General features: G+C 35.3%; 1 protein-coding gene across 2 annotated transcripts in view; it reads left to right on the plus strand.

The window, feature by feature from the left end:
• Positions 1 to 18,319, plus strand: part of TRIP11 (thyroid hormone receptor interactor 11) — a 35,742-nt gene that overhangs the window by 6,610 nt on the left and 10,813 nt on the right. The window contains exons 4-15 of one of the 2 annotated variants that reach the window (XM_037394117.1): positions 760 to 1,035; positions 1,862 to 1,930; positions 2,638 to 2,815; positions 3,755 to 4,120; positions 4,813 to 4,853; positions 5,822 to 6,022; positions 7,089 to 10,118; positions 12,905 to 13,045; positions 13,239 to 13,432; positions 14,894 to 15,057; positions 15,383 to 15,486; positions 15,815 to 15,914. In XM_037394117.1, coding sequence (XP_037250014.1) covers positions 760 to 1,035; positions 1,862 to 1,930; positions 2,638 to 2,815; positions 3,755 to 4,120; positions 4,813 to 4,853; positions 5,822 to 6,022; positions 7,089 to 10,118; positions 12,905 to 13,045; positions 13,239 to 13,432; positions 14,894 to 15,057; positions 15,383 to 15,486; positions 15,815 to 15,914 — 4,864 coding nt within the window. The remainder of the gene's footprint in view (positions 1 to 759; positions 1,036 to 1,861; positions 1,931 to 2,637; positions 2,816 to 3,754; positions 4,121 to 4,812; positions 4,854 to 5,821; positions 6,023 to 7,088; positions 10,119 to 12,904; positions 13,046 to 13,238; positions 13,433 to 14,893; positions 15,058 to 15,382; positions 15,487 to 15,814; positions 15,915 to 18,319) is intronic. The other variant, XM_037394118.1, reaches the window with a different exon arrangement.

The raw sequence follows: 18,319 nt of genomic DNA on the forward strand, positions 1-18,319 counted from the left end.
TGTCTGTAGATATAATTATTTATCTTAACATTAACAGTTAAAGGGAACAGAAGTAGCTTTCGTGATTTGAGAAGTGTCCCTTTGGATGGAAATACTAGCTTTATAACCTGTTATGTAACATGAGATTTCATAGCCTTTTAAAAGAAGAAAGTTGCCAGTATGCTTAGAATAACACAAAAGAGTTTTTATTTCTGCTTTAATTTGTAAATGCATGTAGGAACTAGAGGAAGCAGAATTTTGATATGTATCAAATTCTACTTATTAAATAAACAGTTGTTGTGAGAAAGTAGCATGCAGCTAATTTCAGTTTATTGTAAATATGTGAATTTTCAATATGTTGAGTTGTAAAGTCTGAAAGAAATCAAATGTAATATCAGTAACTGTGAGAGCATCATATATTGCTTAATTTTCATATCTGAATACCCTCTTTAAATATTTAATTTCTTTTAATAACCTGTTAGCCTGAATCTTGCTATAGTACTTAGGTGCTGTTGGCTGCTGAAAAAAATCTGCAAATACTTTTACTTAACTGAAAACTGTTAAAACTTTTAATATGTGTCCTTGTGTGAGATACTTTGTAAAACACCAGCTAAAACTGCTTCTCTCCCTTAAGAGGGTGATTGGGCTTTTTTCCTTCTCTCTTCAGTGAAAGTGATCAGTAATTTGTGCAGGGGGCCAGTTTGGTTGGCTCACACTTGGTGAGGTAGGGTGTATTTTGATTTTCTCATTGAAACAATGAATTTTATTTTGTATATTCAGGTGGAAATCAGCCATCTAAAAGCTAGGCAGAATGCACTACAGGAACAACTGCAGAAAGTACAGACGGCTGCTCAGTCAGCACAGTCAGGAGTTGGTGTTTTGCCACCAGCTGCTGCATCAGCTTCCTATGTTCCAGCGGTCAGGCCTTCCTCATGTTTTGAAGGAGATGACATGGATTTTGGAGATATAATCTGGTCACAGCAAGAAATAAACAGATTGTCCAATGAAGTTTCTAGGCTTGAATCTGAGGTTGACCACTGGAAGCAGATTGCACTGGTGAGCGGTTCCCCTATATCTTACCCTCCCCTCCCCCCTTCCAAATTAGTGTTTTCATTGCATTTTGTATTTTTGGAGTGGATCTTTTGAAAGTTCATGCTGTACAATTTCTAGAGGCACCATGATTTGATGGAAAAGCTGAAACCTAATGATCTTTTATAGTCATTTTCTTGCTGTCACATGACTGGGGACACATTCAGTGACTAACTTCCACATACTTTTTTGTGATACTTTTATGCATGACTTGTCAAAGTAGGACAAGGATTTCATAAACATTTGCCTAGAATACTACTGCAGCCTTCATTTTTGTGCAGCCTTTCAGAAAACTTTTCTTCTTCCTGGCTGTGATACTGATTATTTATTGGCAATAGTGCTCAAGTGATAGCTGGATACTTGCATACTGTTTGTGCTTACTCTTCTCTCAGTCCTTGATGTGTCAGTTGTAATTCATGGTGTGCTGAGACAAGAAAGAGTATAATCAAGCTGTTCTTGATGTGAGTCATCGTTTTTCAAGCTATAGCTTGATTTCAGAGGTATACTTTTCCCGAGTGGAAATACTCAAGTAAAATTAAGCAACCCTGTTGTCTGACTAGGTGCAGTTAACACCCTCCACCCCCAATCTTTACACATTTGCAAGCAATAATAAAAAAATCTATGGAAAATTAAAATGTCTTTATTTAAAATCAAAATTACCATAGATTTACGTTTTGCTTCACATTAGCTTTGTTTTTTTCTACTTTTGAATATCAATAGAGGAAGCACTTCCATGAAAAATACACATATTTACCACAATTTTCACATGGATTTGTGATTTTTCTTTTCTCAGTCTTCCAAAGTGCAAAGGACAAATGATGCTGAACAAAGTGAGATATGCAAACTGCAAAATATTGTTAAGGTAAGAGGACAATTTTGACAAACTACTCTTCTCTTAACACTTTATTCTTGATGGTTTTCTATATGGTCACATGACTTATGAATGTAGTTCAAGTATTTACTACACTAGCATTTACATTTTTCTCTATTAAAAATGCATATGGGCTTGTAATACCACAGCAACATTTCAGTCAGCAGTACAATATTTCAAAACAGTTATACTGAGGAAGGGGTATTTGTATGATTTGACAAATATAGTAAGTCAGCTTGAAAGAATGACAATATTTATGAGGTCAAATAGCTTTCAGAACCTGTTGATGACTTAGGAGACTGAATTTCAGATACACAAAATAATTTCTTCTCCCCTCTTAGAAACATCTTGCCTTTTTTCATTGAAGATGCAAAATACAGATTTGCATGTTGTCCTTGGAAGTCACTAGAAATATGTCCTGGTGTATCCAGTTCCTATGAAAGACTTGTAGTCTCTCTACGTTGGTTTAATATTTGCTGTTGTATAGAGCGTACTGCTGGTGTAAACATATTTTTTAAAGGAATGTCTTTTAACATTTTTTTTAAAAATCCAAACCATCAAAAGCTGAGAAGCTTGACCTCTTCTCTGAGAAATCCTTTAATTTCAGTAGAGAATACTTTTTTCTTCCTTTTATATTTTTTCTTTCTTAAGCTTCTATACTGTGTTTTACCGTTCTGTTTCTCTGATGGTATTTTTAGGAGCTCAAACAGAATTTAAGTCAAGAAATAGATGAACATCAACATGAACTTTCAGTGCTGCAGGATGCACACAGGCAAAAGCTAGTAGAATTAAGTCGTCGACACCGAGAAGAGCTGAGAGAATACGAAGAGCGAATTGAAGAACTTGAGAATCAGTTACAGCAAGGTCTTTATAACAGTATGTTAATATACAGTCCATTTTGGTTAAAGCATCAAATATGTATGTAACAGTGTAATAGATAACGAATACATGATGTTTAGGAATTTGAATTTCAACTTTAGTTTATTTGCATGTTTAACATACGTGCATGTTCTAGTATCTCATATTCGCTGTGGCTGGCTTGAACACTGGAGCAATAGCATTTCAGCTTCTGATGTGTATCAGTCTAGAGGGTCATTTTCTAGACATAAAAACGTTGTGCTCTAAATTCTACACTTTCTGTTTTTTTAACTTGCATGGAATATAGGTGTGGACAAGACATGCAAAGCTGAAGATAAGAAAATCTCAGCACAAAAATAATTTTGGTGTGAAGGACTGTTTGCCAGTTGGGTTACTTGACAAAAGCTCAAAAGCTGCCATGAGGATCACACTTTACTTAGTCTGTGGCTGTAGATTGTGGGAGAAGCTCAGTAGTTCTCACAAGGAGCTTTTCATTGTCTTGTGGGTATTTCATATTCCATAAAAACGGTCACGTCAGTTAGGCTTCCTTTAGGGGCTTCTTTGCATAAATATGTGAGGTTTGCCTGTAAACCACTATTTTATTATCTGTTAAAACTTGGACTTCTAAAGAATGCATGCACTCCTTTTGGAAAGAGGGATTAATTTTCTTCTTGGAAAGAAGGGAAATACTTTCACACCCTCTTAGTTTCTAAGGTAGTACTGATAGGGAATTCATTTCTTTAAAAAAATTTGAAAAGCTGCTTATGAAACCAGTAATATGTTTAGCACTGCTTCAAATGCCAATTCTATTTAAGTAAGCTTTCTGTTGATGATGATCATCTCTTTGGTTTAGACTGTCTTCCTCTGTCAGAAGAAGAGGTGGAAGAAGAGACTTTTAAGCAAAAGATCTGCAGTGCTGGGTTTGGTTAATAGTGCAAATCATCTTTTGCGTTTTAGATGGTGTGAGTGCTGATGCCATGGATGACTCTAAAATTAGTCAACAGAAAAAAAATGCGCAGAGTCTAGAAAGAGGAAAAGTAGAAGAGTTACAGATTGTAAAGGACCTAGAGGATGAAATAAGAAGATTAAATCACAAATTGTCTTCTGCCAAAGAAGAAAGCAAAATTCTTTTGAAAGAGCAAGAATTGGCAAAGGTAGAAAAAATGCAAATAATGCAAGAATATGAAAATCTTAAATCCGACTTCAGTATGCTTCAGAGTTCTGTTGCAGAGCGAGATGCTCTCCTGAAAGAACAGGAGAAGAAACTCCAATTGAAGACATCACTACCAGAAGACATTGTCAGACTGCAGCAAGCACTGTTGGGTACGAAGATTTTATTATTTATTTTATTATATAGATTTTATTTATTTGTTTAAATTTTTAGTATATACTCACAGGTTTTCACTTTTAAAGCTCAGAGTTTATTTTAAGAATTTGGAACTGAATATGAAAGTACATACCGTTTAAAAGTTGCTGTGTTAGAAAAGGGTTATCCATTACAGTAAGGCTAAGCAGAAAAGGAAGCACAACTAGGACTAGCATTGTTATCGTAGGGGTTTATGATTACATAAGTATTAATGTCTGCCAACTGATTGAGAAGGTTTTCTTTAAAAGTGAATAAGCTTCAATAGAAGTTGTTTGTTTAAATTCTAAAAGTACACTTATTTTGTGTAAAGGTAGTCTTTCGCTAATACCTTTTCAAAGAAACACTGAAATGTACCTGTTCAAGAAGTGTATCTGTATGTAGAAAGTCTTTTAATATTGCATAACTGATATGCTGTGGTGCCAAAGTCCTCATAGCGTGGACTCAGTTATAAAGGTAATGCTGTACTTTGTGGTGGTGGTGGATGGTGCATTTTAAACTTTTACGGCACTGATGCTTATAGTCACAAAATACTGTAAAACTGTTCTCTTCTGAGCAACAGAGTTCTGTTGGGATGAGGTGGGAGAATTATTTGGTTTTGTTGTTATTTGGAAAGTAGTAATATTATGTATTTTTATGTTTGCCTTTGTAGAAGCAGAAAATGAACTAGCAAGACTTTCAAGTTTAAAACAGGTAACATAATTTCTAAATTAAACCAACAAAAAAGTTCTTAACAACAGTAACTGATGGAAAATACACATTCTGGCAGTATGTTTTTTGGAGCATTCAGACTTCTACATAAATAACCTTATAATCAAGGAAAAAAGTGTAGATTAAATAAATAATTACCTGTGGAACTAATAGAAACAATAGATTTTGACTTGCAAAACTCCAAAGCGTACTCTGTTAAAGAAAACTAGTGGAGTTCCACCTATCCCACTGTTACTTAGGCTGCTGTAGTGTTTGTTTTTAAAGTACTAATAATACATTCTCTAAAATTTGTGATTTTTCACCTCTTCTGCTTTCCACGGTTCAGTTTTGACACTTCCTGCATTCCATCTTACTGATGAAGTTAAGCAGTGGAACATAGTTTCTCTGGAACGCACCTTTAGTTTTTGTCAGGATTGACTTAGTCCTTTATCAACTCAGGCTTGAGAGATTTGGCTGAGTTTACTTTGTATCCAGTGGTGATTTTCATCCCTGAACTTCTGTGTTTCACATGCATTCAAAGAGTTCCCATGGGACTTCTCATAAGGATGTTATTCATGTGTCCTTGATTGAAACCTCCTGTCTCACCATGCAGCATGCTACGTTTGGGGTGTCTCTTGGAGGCATAATTGTTTATCTCAGCTGGGGATCCATACATCAGAGGTGGATATAAGCTTGTCAGGTCATGGCTTTTTGTGTAAAAATTTGTAAATTGCGCTCCTAAACTTTATGATGAGAAAATAAATGTGTATGCATCAATGGTAGAGACAAATTATTTACAATGAAGAATTTCTAACTAGGATAATATTTATGTAAGCTTAGAGATTCTGAAATAAAAATGCATGCTTTGCTTTTAATTGTTCAGGGGGGGAAAGAAACCATTTCAAATCTAAAAAGTTTATAAATTTCAGCAAGATAAAATCTAATACTTACAATTATTTTTTTAACTTAAGGAGGGACTTGAAAAGGAACTGACAAGTGCACAACATAAGAATGTTCTTTCTGTGTATACTGAGGATCAGAATTCAGAATTAAGTCAGTTAAGACAAGATTTGGAAAGGAAAGAAAGTGAATTAAATGAAAGCATTGCTGAAAGAGAAACACTGATAGTGGAGCTGGAAGAACTAGACAAGCAGAATCAAGAAGCTACTCAGGTAATAAATATTGCAACTAATTTTTGAACTGCTAAAACAAATGTTTACATTTTTGTGCATGTGTGTTTTCTCTTTTAAGTTGACCTTTGAACGTAGATAGCAGGGAAGTACAAGTTATCCTCTGAGCCTTAAAAAGGATGTTGGAACCAGTGTTTTTCCATATCTACTGTCTCAATGCAAAATTCTGAAGTGCAAGGAACCCACTTGTGGTGGACAAAGAAATAATATGGCATGTGAGCTATGCATAATGAATGTTACTTTCTGAAGTCCAGTTAAATACTACTTGATTTTTCCTTGCAAGACTTTTGATGGTTTTTATCCTGCTAATAGTGTGACCTCTGACTATGCATAACATGAATGATTTTTTTCTTTTCCTTTCGTTATTTTTAATTGTGCTGAATAATTAAGTTACTTTATTAGAAGTTCTTTATACTATAAGCATTTGTGGAGTAAAAAAGGTCGCTGATTACATACAATCAAAATGGAATGATACCTTCTTGTCACTGTTGTGTTTGACATGTCAACATATAGTTGCAACCCGTATGTCTTCATTGTTGGTTTACTTTATGCAATTGAACATTTAAATTGTTTTCCTATGAAATTAATCCCAGGAAGTGCAATTAAAAATAAGGTCAAACAAGAAATTGAAAATAGAATATACAGATATGCGTTCTCTTCCGTTATTTGTTATTTTAAATATAGTCCCATCCTGTTTCTAAGTAGTGGATGTTTGCTGCATACCCATTCCCGCTGCCCTGACAAATTCTGACAATTCTTTTTCTTAGGTAGTTCTCTCTTTGTTCCTTTATTTAGATAGTTAGGGTTCTTTTGATGGGAGATGGTATTCTTGTTTTTTGTGAAATGTAATCTGTCCCTTATTGATACTCAGTTTTCATTAATTTAGTATTGACTGATGCTACCTGCCAGCTTACGTTGGCAACTAGGAAACTTTTTTTTTTCCTCTCGCTTACTTCTGTTTTTTGTTGTTCAGAGGATACAAATGAATGAAACACATAGTTCAGCTGGTTCTCCTCTCCTAATGAATACTTTTTTGTGTTCATTTCAGCATATGATTACACTGAAAGAGCAGCTCTCGAAACAACACATGGAAAATGATAGTGTCGTCAAACAGCTGAAATTTGACTTAGAATTTGAAAGGAAGAAAGTATCAGAATTAGAAATAGAGAAGATGGAAACTATTAAGGAGTTAAATAGTCAGAAAGAAAAACTAAGCCAGTGTTCATGTGAACTTAATGATTTGCATCTAAACAAGCAGCAGCTTCAAGATAATATTAAAGATTTTGAGGAACAATTAAAGAAAGCCCAGGAGTGTAATTTGCATAATGAAAAAGAAATCGAAGAATTGCAACAGAGACTAAAAGAAAGAGAAGAAGAACTTTCTGTATCCTTGAGCAAGTTAACAGAAAAACATAATAAGGAATCTAACTATGCTTGTCAAGATCTGATTCTGAAGGAAAGAGAAGTAGAAATTGCAAAACTACAGAATGACATTTCAGAAAATAAACAACTAAATGAAGACTTAGAGAAATCTCTGTCTGATCTTAGAACAGAAAATGGAAAGCTGATAGCAGCTGTTGAAGAACTAAAACAGGAGTTAAGTGATGCCATTTCTGAGAAAAACAAAGTTTACTTGGAAAAAGATACTGTTGTGGAGGCTTTGAAAATGGAAAAAAGACAGTTAGAGAATGAATTAAACCAGACAGAGAAGAGGCTTTTGGAACAAGCACATAAGTATAAACAAACTATTGAGGAATTATCAAATGCACGTAGTATGGATACAACTGCATTGCAGCTTGAACATGAGCGCCTAGTTAAACTCAATCAAGAGAAGGACTTTAAGATCGCTGAACTTAAAAGGAGCATTGAGCAGATGGAAACTGACCATCAAGAAACAAAAGAGATGTTGACTACTACCTTAGGAGGACAAAAGCAGTTGACAGAACTCATAAAAGAAAAAGAGGTATTCATTGAAAAATTTAAAAATCAAGCCTTACAGGTGAAGCAGGAACTTGAGGAATATATGAAAGTTTCAAAAAAGCAGGATGTCTTAAAACACAACTTGGAGGAAAAAGACAGAAGCCTTGCAATCATGAAGGAAGAAAATAATCATTTGAAAGAAGAAATTGAACGCCTTAAGGATCAGCAAAGTAGATCTACACCTGTGGTTGAGCCTAAAACTCTAGATATTATTATTGAACTTGAAAGTGAGGTAACACAGTTAAAAGTGATAAAGAATAGTCTTGAAGAAGAAATAGAAGTTCACAAAAAAACAATAGAAGATCAGAATCAAACAACAGTGCAACTTCAGCAGTCTTTGCAGGAACAAAGAAAGGAAATAGATGAGTCTAGATTTCAGTGTGAACAAATGAATGTCACACATGAAAGACTTTCTTTAGAGAAAGATGAGGAAATTAAGAACTTGCAGAAAACAATTGAACAAATTAAAACTCAGTTGCACAAAGAGAGACAGATTATTCAGACTTATTCCTCTGATCTTTTTCAGGAAACCAAAGTTCAGACTCTTAATGGAGAAAATGGAAATGAAAAACATGACTTATCTAAAGCTGAAATTGAAAGACTAGTAAAAGGTATCAAAGAAAGGGAAATGGAGATTAAGCTTCTAAATGAAAAGAATGTTTCTTTAAGTCAGCAAATTGATCAGTTGTCCAAGGATGAGGTTGGCAAGCTTACTCGGATCATTCAAGAGAAGGATTTAGAAATACAAGCTCTGAATGCTCGAGTTTCCTCAGCTCCATATAGGCAGGATGTTCTTTGTCTTCAACAGCAGCTGCAAGCTTATGTTATGGAAAGAGAACAAGTACTAGCAGTACTAAGTGAAAAGACAAGAGAAAACAGTCAGTTAAAAACAGAGTATCATAATATCATGGATATAGTTGCTGCTAAAGAAGCAGCTTTGGTAAGGTTGCAAGGAGAAATTCAAAAGTTGTCTAATAGATCTGAAAATAGCAGTCAAGAAATGTCTAGAGAAACTATTCAGAATTTATCCCGTATTATTAGAGAAAAAGATATTGAAATAGATGCTCTAAGTCAAAAATGCCAAACCTTACTGACTGTCTTGCAGACATCCAGTATAGGTACTGATAATGGGTCAGGAGGTGTTAACAGTAACCAGTTTGAGGAACTTCTACAAGAACGCGATAAACTAAAACAGCAAGTGAAGAAAATGGAAGAGTGGAAGCAACAGGTAATAACCACAGTTCAGAACATGCAGCATGAGTCAGCTCACCTCCAAGAAGAGTTACAGAAGCTTCAAGCACAAATTTCAATTGAAAGTGATAGTAATTCAAAGTTGCAGGTAGATTATAATGGCTTGATTCAGAGTTATGAACAGAATGAGAAAAAGCTGAAAAGTTTTAGTCAGGAATTAGCACAAGTTCAACACAGCATAGGACAGCTTTATAACACCAAAGATCTTCTCCTGAGCAAACTTGACTTGGTAACACCATCTGTGGCAGCAGCTTCCACCGTTTCACAGCTTTCAGGCATTCAGTACAGTGCTCCTGAAGTACTCAGTGATGAGTCTAAACTCCTTCAAAATGAGTTGGAACGATTGAAAAGTAAGTTGCAAGAAAAAGATTCAACTATTAGGACTCTTCAGGAAAACAATCAACGATTATCAGATTCTGTGGCTACAGCATCAGAGATTGAACGAAAGAGTCAAGAAGGGACTGAGTCAGAGATGAGGCAGATCAAAGAAAAACATGATGTCTTGCAGAAATCACTTAGAGAAAAAGACATATTAATTAAATCTAAAAGTGATCAGTTACTTTCTGTGAGTGAAAATCTTAGTAACAAAGAAAATGAAAATGAGCTTTTGAAGCAAGCTGTGACTAATCTTAAAGAAAGAAATCTAATTTTAGAAATGGATATTCGAAAACTGAAAGAAGAAAATGAAAAAATAGTTGCAAAGTGTAGGGAAAAAGAAACAGAATTCCGAGCACTTCAGGAAACTAATATGCAGTTTTCAATGATGCTAAAAGAGAAAGAGTTTGAGTCACACTCAATGAAGGAAAAAGCTCTTGCTTTTGAAAAGCTGTTGAAAGAAAAAGAACAGGTATGTGCATTCATATTTATTAATATCTTTCAAAATTAGTCACATGGTAATGCATTTTTATGCTTATGTAGTCATCAAGTGTTTGCCTGAAATCTGTTTGACACCTTACTGCATTACACTACCACAACAGCCCTCCCCCTGCAAAGTTAAGAAATTAGAAGTCAGCAGGTGAGTGGTTTACAATGTTATTTGTTAATTGCACAGCCATAAAATACATTTTTCATTTATTTGGAGATTGCTCATGTACTGTACAGCTACTTAATATTTTGCTTTGGCCTTGTTATTTGTTAAGTACCCTATATTATTTTTACTGTATGGTGCTCAAACTTTTCTGCAGAGTGGGCCAGCAGGACTAATTTACCAATGTGCTTTCCTCTGATGTTTGCCATTCAGATATGATGGCTTCATAACATCCCTATGAGATGAATGAGTTAATGTATCTTGCTTTTACGGCTGGAGAAACTCCACTGGAGAAAAAAAAAAAAAAGAGCGAAAGATTGGACAAGTTAAATAAATGGTTTCTGCTCTTCAATTTGACATATGGAAAAATATCCCTTTTTCAAACGTATGTTCAGAGAAAAATTGCAGTGGCTTATTAATTATCATGTGTGTAATTTGAAGAAGAGTTTTTTAAGAGCAAAGAATTAAATGGAGTCATTGATACACAAGTCAACAGCGTGTTGTATGAATTGCTACTGCTGGAGTAAAGGAAATAATGTGTGAATTGCCACTTGTCTTTGAGAAATAGGTGTTAAGTACATTGCAAAAGTCTTCCTGCAGTTTTGACAAACACTTGACAGCAGAATATAGATATTTTTGCTTTGCTTTCTGGGCTCTGAAGGTGAATACGTCCTACTGGGTAGTCTTTTCCAAACAGATAACTTTCTTATTTTCCCTCTGTACTGTCGAGGTCCCTGTTCTCTTTGTCTTGGTCGTTCTGGTTGCCATTGTTCAACCTTCTCTTACAGGTGTCCCTGCACCGTGCACACTGTTGTTCTCCCTGTTGCCTTTAGCATCCCTTTTCATTTTCTGAAGGTTACGAGCATTGCCCATTATTAGAGACGAGTATTTATGCAAACCATTCCTAAGTAACTTGGCATTAATTTTTTTTCCTCTGCTATAAGTACAATAAAAAAATCATAGAATTATAGAGTGGTTTGGCGTTAAAAGGAACCTTAAAAATCATCTAGTTCCAACCACCTGCTGTGGGCAGGGACACCTTCCACTAGACCAGGTTGCTCAAAGCCCCATCCAGCCTGGCCTTGAGCACTTCCAGGGATGGGGCATCCACAGCTGCTCTGGGCAGCCTGTGCCAGTGTTTCACCACCTCATGTGTCTTTGAAGTGTTTTCAAACTACCAACTAAATCTGCAATGTAATTTATTTGGAAAAGCAAAATATTAATTACATTTAACAATATGTGTCATCTTAAATTTATCATTTGGATGTCTCAACTTTGAAATATGTGTGAAAAACTAGGATTAATTTTTTTTTTTGAGAAGTTTGACTTAAGATACATGTTCAGAACTGTAGAACATGTTTATACTGTAGAACTATGATGAGAGATATCATTGTCTCAAAGTACAGTTATGTTATGAAAAATAGCTTTGAATTACCATTGGGACTTAAGTTCATCAGCCTTGCCTGTATAAAGCATACTAATATTTTACAAATTCACTCTCTTACTATGTTGGGCATTTTTTATTCTAACTCATGGAAATCTGCATTGTCTGGCTAGGTTCTGTATGGCACATCTTTGGCCTGCATGCTTTCGGTCACTGGTGGCTTAGGCTTTCAGTTTCACAAGCACGAAACATTTGTCTGGACATATTTTTTGCACAAATTGAAGAAGTTGCTGTTATACTTTGTGTTTGCTATGAGGAACTAGGGAAAATAGCATTCAAACAATTTTGCATTTTGTGTGTGTGTCAGAAGGTTACATGACATAGAGAGGGAAGGTTTGCCTGCAGGTTTAGGGTTCTACTGCAAAAAGGGTTTTGCTATATTCAGTGTGATTAATAAAAACAAGTAGTTGAAGCTTATAAGTATTAGTGAGAAAAAGATTCATTTACTTTTATCCAAAATAACAAAAGTAACTGCTTTCAAAACAACACAAAGAGTACGCTGAAAAGTTTCAGATACATGTACATGTGAGTTCTGTGTAACTGACATACTAACACTTCTTTATATGCTAAGTTGTAGTAAATTGCATGTAAATGGAAACATTATTCATTGAAATTAGACATCTGAATATGGGATGGACATAGCTGTGATTCACTGAAGGCTAATCTTTGAGAGTGAAGTCATGTTATGGTTTGTTTTTAAAGATTTCTTCATGTGTTTAGTTGTCTTAAGTTCAGACGAGTTGACCTACCTAGGCTGATGCCTTACATGTGCATGACGTAATAAACAGGTAACACAGAAAATAAATTCCAAACACTGGGGAAAACAAGTTTTCAAGTATACAAGTGTTTGATACACAATGTACATGTTGCATCTCTCATCTAAAGATAGGTACGTATTTATTTGTTCACTTCAGCAGTCAGTTAAGACAATGCATCTGTATAGTGTCTTTTAGCAGTAAGTCTTACTTCATCTTGTAACATGTGGGTAAAATAACTTCAAAATAATATTTTCCTTGAATGTTTTTCTGTGTTGTAGGGCCATTGGTGTCCTGCTCTTTTCCTTGTTATATCGGTTATTGTCTTCATGCACTTGTGGGCAAAGACTGTCTCCTTTGGCAAAACTATTTGCCATGTTTGAAATGCTTGTTTGTGTCTTCAACAGGGCAACACAGGAGAATTGAATCAACTGTTAAGTGAAGTTAAGTCAATGCAGGAAAAGGCCGTTACTTTTCAGCAAGAGAGAGACCAAGTCATGGTAGCACTCAAACAGAAGCAAATGGAGAGCAGTGCCCTTCAGGGCGAGGTATGCCACAAAATAATTTACAGTCACAAGAAGTAAAAGAAAAAGAGTAAGAAATTCTGTCTGTAATATTTTGTGGATTATTTTTGGTAACAATCACTTGTAAAAAGCAGTGTGCTTCAAGGGACATGTTTTGTGTTTATCACCTTTCATAAAAATAATTTAATATGAACAACTTAAGTTATGTTCTACATAGGTACAGCATTTGCGTGAGAAAGAGCAACGCCTAAATCAGGAACTGGAGAGGTTACGTAATCACCTTTTAGAAATGGAAGACTCCTACACACGAGAAGCTTTAGCTGCAGAAGACAGAGAGGTCAAGCTAAGAAAGAAAATTCTGATTTTGGAAGAAAAACTTGTGTCCTCATCTACTGCAGTGGAGAATGCCAGGTAGTCTTTTAATTTATACAGTAGTGGTGTTAGCAAGACTGGTACTGATTGCTTTATTTTACTGAATTACCATTCTATAACACGCTAAGCACTTGAGAAAACAAAACGATAGGAACTTCTGTTACATCAGGAAGATGATTTGAAATAGACGCGGCTACTCCTGAGGACTTAAAAGTATTTGTCAGTTTTGTAGCAACTATTGAAATCTCACATCTTTAACAGTGCTAGAACTAGAAACAACAAAAATCCCTCGACCCATCAATTTAATTGTGTCGGAACAAAAATGATGGACTGGACTTACTTTGAAGTCAAATCTTCATTCATTTTGAAATAGTCTTATTTCAATACACAGATGTGACTGTCATGCTTTGAATTGCGTTCACATCCTTACTTTATAGCTGATACCGTGGAAACTATACGCTGCTGTAAACTTTTTCCTTTGTAGTGCATATATATATGAAGCAAGATACACTGAAGTTCTCATGGATAGCACAATCTGGGAGGCTAGAGCCAATTGTGGTTTTTTATTTATTTGCCATAATCGCATTTTTCAGCCAGAACAATGAAAACCCAGGCATTAAACTTAACGCCTATCTTGACTGCTTTAATACTGTTTTATTTAAAGGAATTTTGGTTACTTCAGGCAAAATAATTCTTTTTCATCTTATTACAGTTGTCAAAATGAAAAAGTATTTTAATCAAAAAATATGTATGTGGCTGCAGTCTTTCTTTTTTGCTTAAGTGCCAGAGGTGGATTCTGCTCTTAAAAATCTCTGCTGAGAACGTTGAGCAGAATTTGTTGTGAAAAATAGGGAAGTGGAAAAGTTGGGAGAAGTTTCTGTTAAAGCTGTTCATCAGAATGTTTCTTAATTCTTCGTCAAACTTGTCAAATAGCTTTCAAGTAATACTGCCTATTTGCCACCTGATATGCACTCTTTAAAAAGACTGGCGTAGGAGAAAATGGGGTTCATAATATTTTTACATAATGGGAAATTAAACGGGGCATTCAGTGGTCAGTATGGAACAAGACATACTGAGTTCTTGGAGTCTGGCTTTAAAAGTAAAAATAGGTAGAAAGACCTATTGATTCCTGTAGTACTTGAAGCAGACAATTAGCAGGATATGAATTATTTTTTTATAAAGACACTGTGACAATAATGAACAACAAAGATTATTTTTTTCTTTTTCTAATGCACTTCAAACAAAAGTAGTTGGGATTTTTTTTATTGCCAAAATTTTGTTACCAGACTTATTTAAAATATTTTGTTGGTTTTGTGGTGGTGGTTTTCGGGGGTTTTTTTGGGTGTGTGTGTGGGGGGTTTAGGTTTGTTTTTTATTTTTAAATGGATTGGGGGGGGAAATTTAAAGGTAAGCTATTTTTGCTGGAATTCAGTTTTCTCTCTGATGACTTCTGTTACTGTCTTCATAAATAATGTGTTTTATTCTTTTATTTTCATTAAGTCATCAAGCTAGCCTGCAAGTTGAATCTTTGCAAGAGCAGTTAAACCTTGTTTCCAAGCAGAGAGATGAGACTGTGCTACAGCTCACCATCTCACAGGACCAAGTGAAGCAGTATGCATTGTCACTGGCCAACCTGCAGATGGTACTAGAGCAATTCCAACAGGGTAAGTTTTGTCAAGAAATAACAAAGATCGCAACAAGCGTTTTTCGGCTGGGATACTTACCAGATTTTGGTGCTTTTTAATTATTAATTACCTGGTTTCCGTTTTCATAGCTTGAGTTTCAGAAGCTGTTGTCTTTTAAAAAAACTTTCAAAACCAATTTTGGCCCTGTGAAAACTGGTGGTCAATATGGCATTTATGAAATTGGAATTCCACCTCTACCTTATGAAGACCAGATATGATAATGCTGAGGTTTTGTAATTGCATATCCCAAAAAGAGTTACATGTTGTGAATCAAGATGTTTTGGTTTGTGTTTTAACCCTTTAGAAGAAAAAGCTATGTATTCAGCAGAACTGGAGAAACACCAAAACCAGACTGCAGAATGGAAGAAAAAAGCAGAAAAGTTAGAAGAAAAAGTTATATCACTGCAGGTAGGCTGAATAATGAAATTGAACCCTATGAAACTGAATATTAATTGTTGACTGAATTTTTTGACTACTGTGTTGTTACTGTCTTACGAGTACATCGTTATACAATTGTTCTCTCTTCCTTGGAAGAGAGGGGGGCACTAATAAGAAGGTCAGCAAAGTAGTATTCCTCTGCTGACTGTCCATTTTCTGAGAATGTTTACAATCCAGTTATTCTAAAGAACGAGTTGAAGCCTCTGCATCTGTTACGTTTTATCTGTGTTGAATTAGCATAATTGTGATAGTGAACTCTCTTGCTTGTCTTTTTGTCCCTTTCCTGTGCTTTATTCAGGAAAGTTTAGGAGAGGCAAATGCCGCACTGGATGCAGCATCAAGGCTTACTGAGCAGCTTGACGTCAAAGAGGAGCAGATTGAAGAACTTAAGAAAGAAGGTACCTGCTTTTTTATGTTTCTGCTTAAAACATTCCAAGCAGCTGAGATGACAATGTAGTATTCCTAGAAACTTTGCAAAATGTGTTTCATATGAGGAAAAGAATAATTCTCTTGTCACCTTTTGAGGACTTCCCTATTTATAAAGGATATCTGCAAAAGTATGTTTACCTTCTGTTAGGGATCTTTCTCAAAAGGAAGTCCTGTAGTCAGTGAGTTTTATGGTTGCTTGGTTTGGGTGTTATTTCCCCCCTAAATACTAAAGCCCTTGATTTACCTCTGTAAGTATGTTTTTTAAAAGTTTGTGAAATACTAAGTGGTGTCAGATTTTTCCACAGTAACTACCTACCTAACTGACAGAGACATAGGAATACAGTGAGGTACAGAGAAAGGGGGTGCTGTTGGTTAGAGATGTAGAGAAAGCAGCTCTTGCATGGATATGAGGCTGTCTGAAGAGTTTATTTGGAAGGTCTTGGACGCATCTTTAGACTGTATTTTTAAATCTCATTTCAAATAAGCTTCCTGATTGCTCATATTTAGAAATATGCCATTCGTATTGTTCTCAGATTAAGTATTCTAATATTTGATGAATCTTATTACTTTGGATTTGAAGACAAAACTTGGCCAGCTGGTAGAGGAATTTGCCAGAAGAAACATTTATGAAAAAGAGGAAAGTTATTTATGGTGAGCATGGTCAGAAATTGGAATAGGTTGCCCAGGGATGTGGAGTGTCCATCCATGAAGATATTCAAAACCCAACTGGCCATGGTCCAGGACAGCCTGCTGTAGATGACTCTGCTTGAGCAGAGGGGTTGGACTAGATGATCTAGAGGTCTAGAGGTCTCTTCCAACATAAATGTTTCTTTGATTTTGTGATTCTGTTAATGTTTTGGAATGTGGTTTGGGTTTGCGTTTTTTCCTCTTTCTGACATCACAGAAACGTGAATTATGTAGGAGATGCGTAGCCTTCTCTTTTATAAACACATTTAGTATTATAAACACATTTTAGGAAAGCCTAAAAAGGTAGAATAACATTTTACTAAAAATTGATGCCATTTCAATGTATTTCTGTTTTATGGCCCTATGCTATTTAGTCTAATCAAATGGAAAAATATGAAATTAAATTTCTATACAATGTATTTGTACATGAAACATCAGTAAGATTTATAAGCTCAGACGCACGTAAGAGATGACAGAATAGCAATGAGTAACATAAGGTCACTTTTTTCATTACTGCATTAATTTTAGTTTTTATGAGAAAGGAGTCACAGCAAGCAGGACTTAGTCCTAATAATAATTTTGCTGGATTTCTGTACTTACATTTCAGCCCTGACTTGTAATTTTGTCTGCAATGTTTCATTGAACCAAGAGGGAAAGACACTTCTCTGTGTCTAGTTGCACAATGGTTCTGATATGGGTGAAATTGTTAAAGAGTACTGACTGCTGAGGGAATACTAATTAGGCTTTTTTCTCTTTTTTTTTTTTTTTTTTATCTGTCTTTTCCTCCTTTTTACCAACTGAGTCCTGCTTTCTCTTTCCTCCTTTATTTCTGAGGGTCATGGTATTTTTCTATTATTGCAGCATCCCCTGGTCAGGCTTTCACTGAGCATATGGGATAACTAAAATCAGAGGAAAACTTGTGATTGGTTCCTGAAGTGGCTCTAAAAAGGGACCTTGAAGAGCAGAGGTTTCTCACTCTCTGTGATCACTTAACAGCTCTTACTTTCTGGGGGTTTTTTCCCCATGTCTGTGGGAAATTTTTGGATGAATGCCTTTAATTAAGGCTTGCTGGGGAAGACCTGGAACACCATCTCTGCTGGATGCTGTGGTAACTCTTGCTCTGAATATGTACAACTAATTATTGCTATTAATGTTTAAATTATGTTCTTGAAATAAACAATATTTTCTTAAGGCATACTTGCTTATGATCAAATAGTTGGTGTGAAAAGTCATTTGAAAGTCTTCACAATTTCAGCAAGAACTCTACAAAAAGTTACGACCGTTCTACTACATAATTTAATGTGTACTTACTTAAATTTAGTTGTGTCTAAGTGCAATTTGGCATCCAAATGGGCATCATAGGAGTGCGCCCTGAGTTCACATATGAATTTTACAAGCTAAATTAAAGTTCAAGTCCAACTAAATACTGACATTTTTGAATCTCTGTCTCACTACAGACATTTACAGCAAAAGTGTTCAAACACCCTGGATTGAAATTAACTTTGACGTAGGCAAATACAGCACTCTGAAATGGGAAGCTCTTCATTAGTGGTTAATTTTGCATATGAAAGCAGGAGGGATTTGAACTTCAAGAGAAAACTGAATCTCAGTATTTTATCAAGCTATATTGTATTGGCAAGCTATTTACTTGTTAAGAGACTTGAAAAGGGATTGTTGCATAAAGGAA

Source organism: Falco rusticolus, chromosome 7 (assembly GCF_015220075.1).
Source record: "Falco rusticolus isolate bFalRus1 chromosome 7, bFalRus1.pri, whole genome shotgun sequence".
NCBI classification, from domain to species: Eukaryota; Metazoa; Chordata; class Aves; order Falconiformes; family Falconidae; genus Falco; species Falco rusticolus.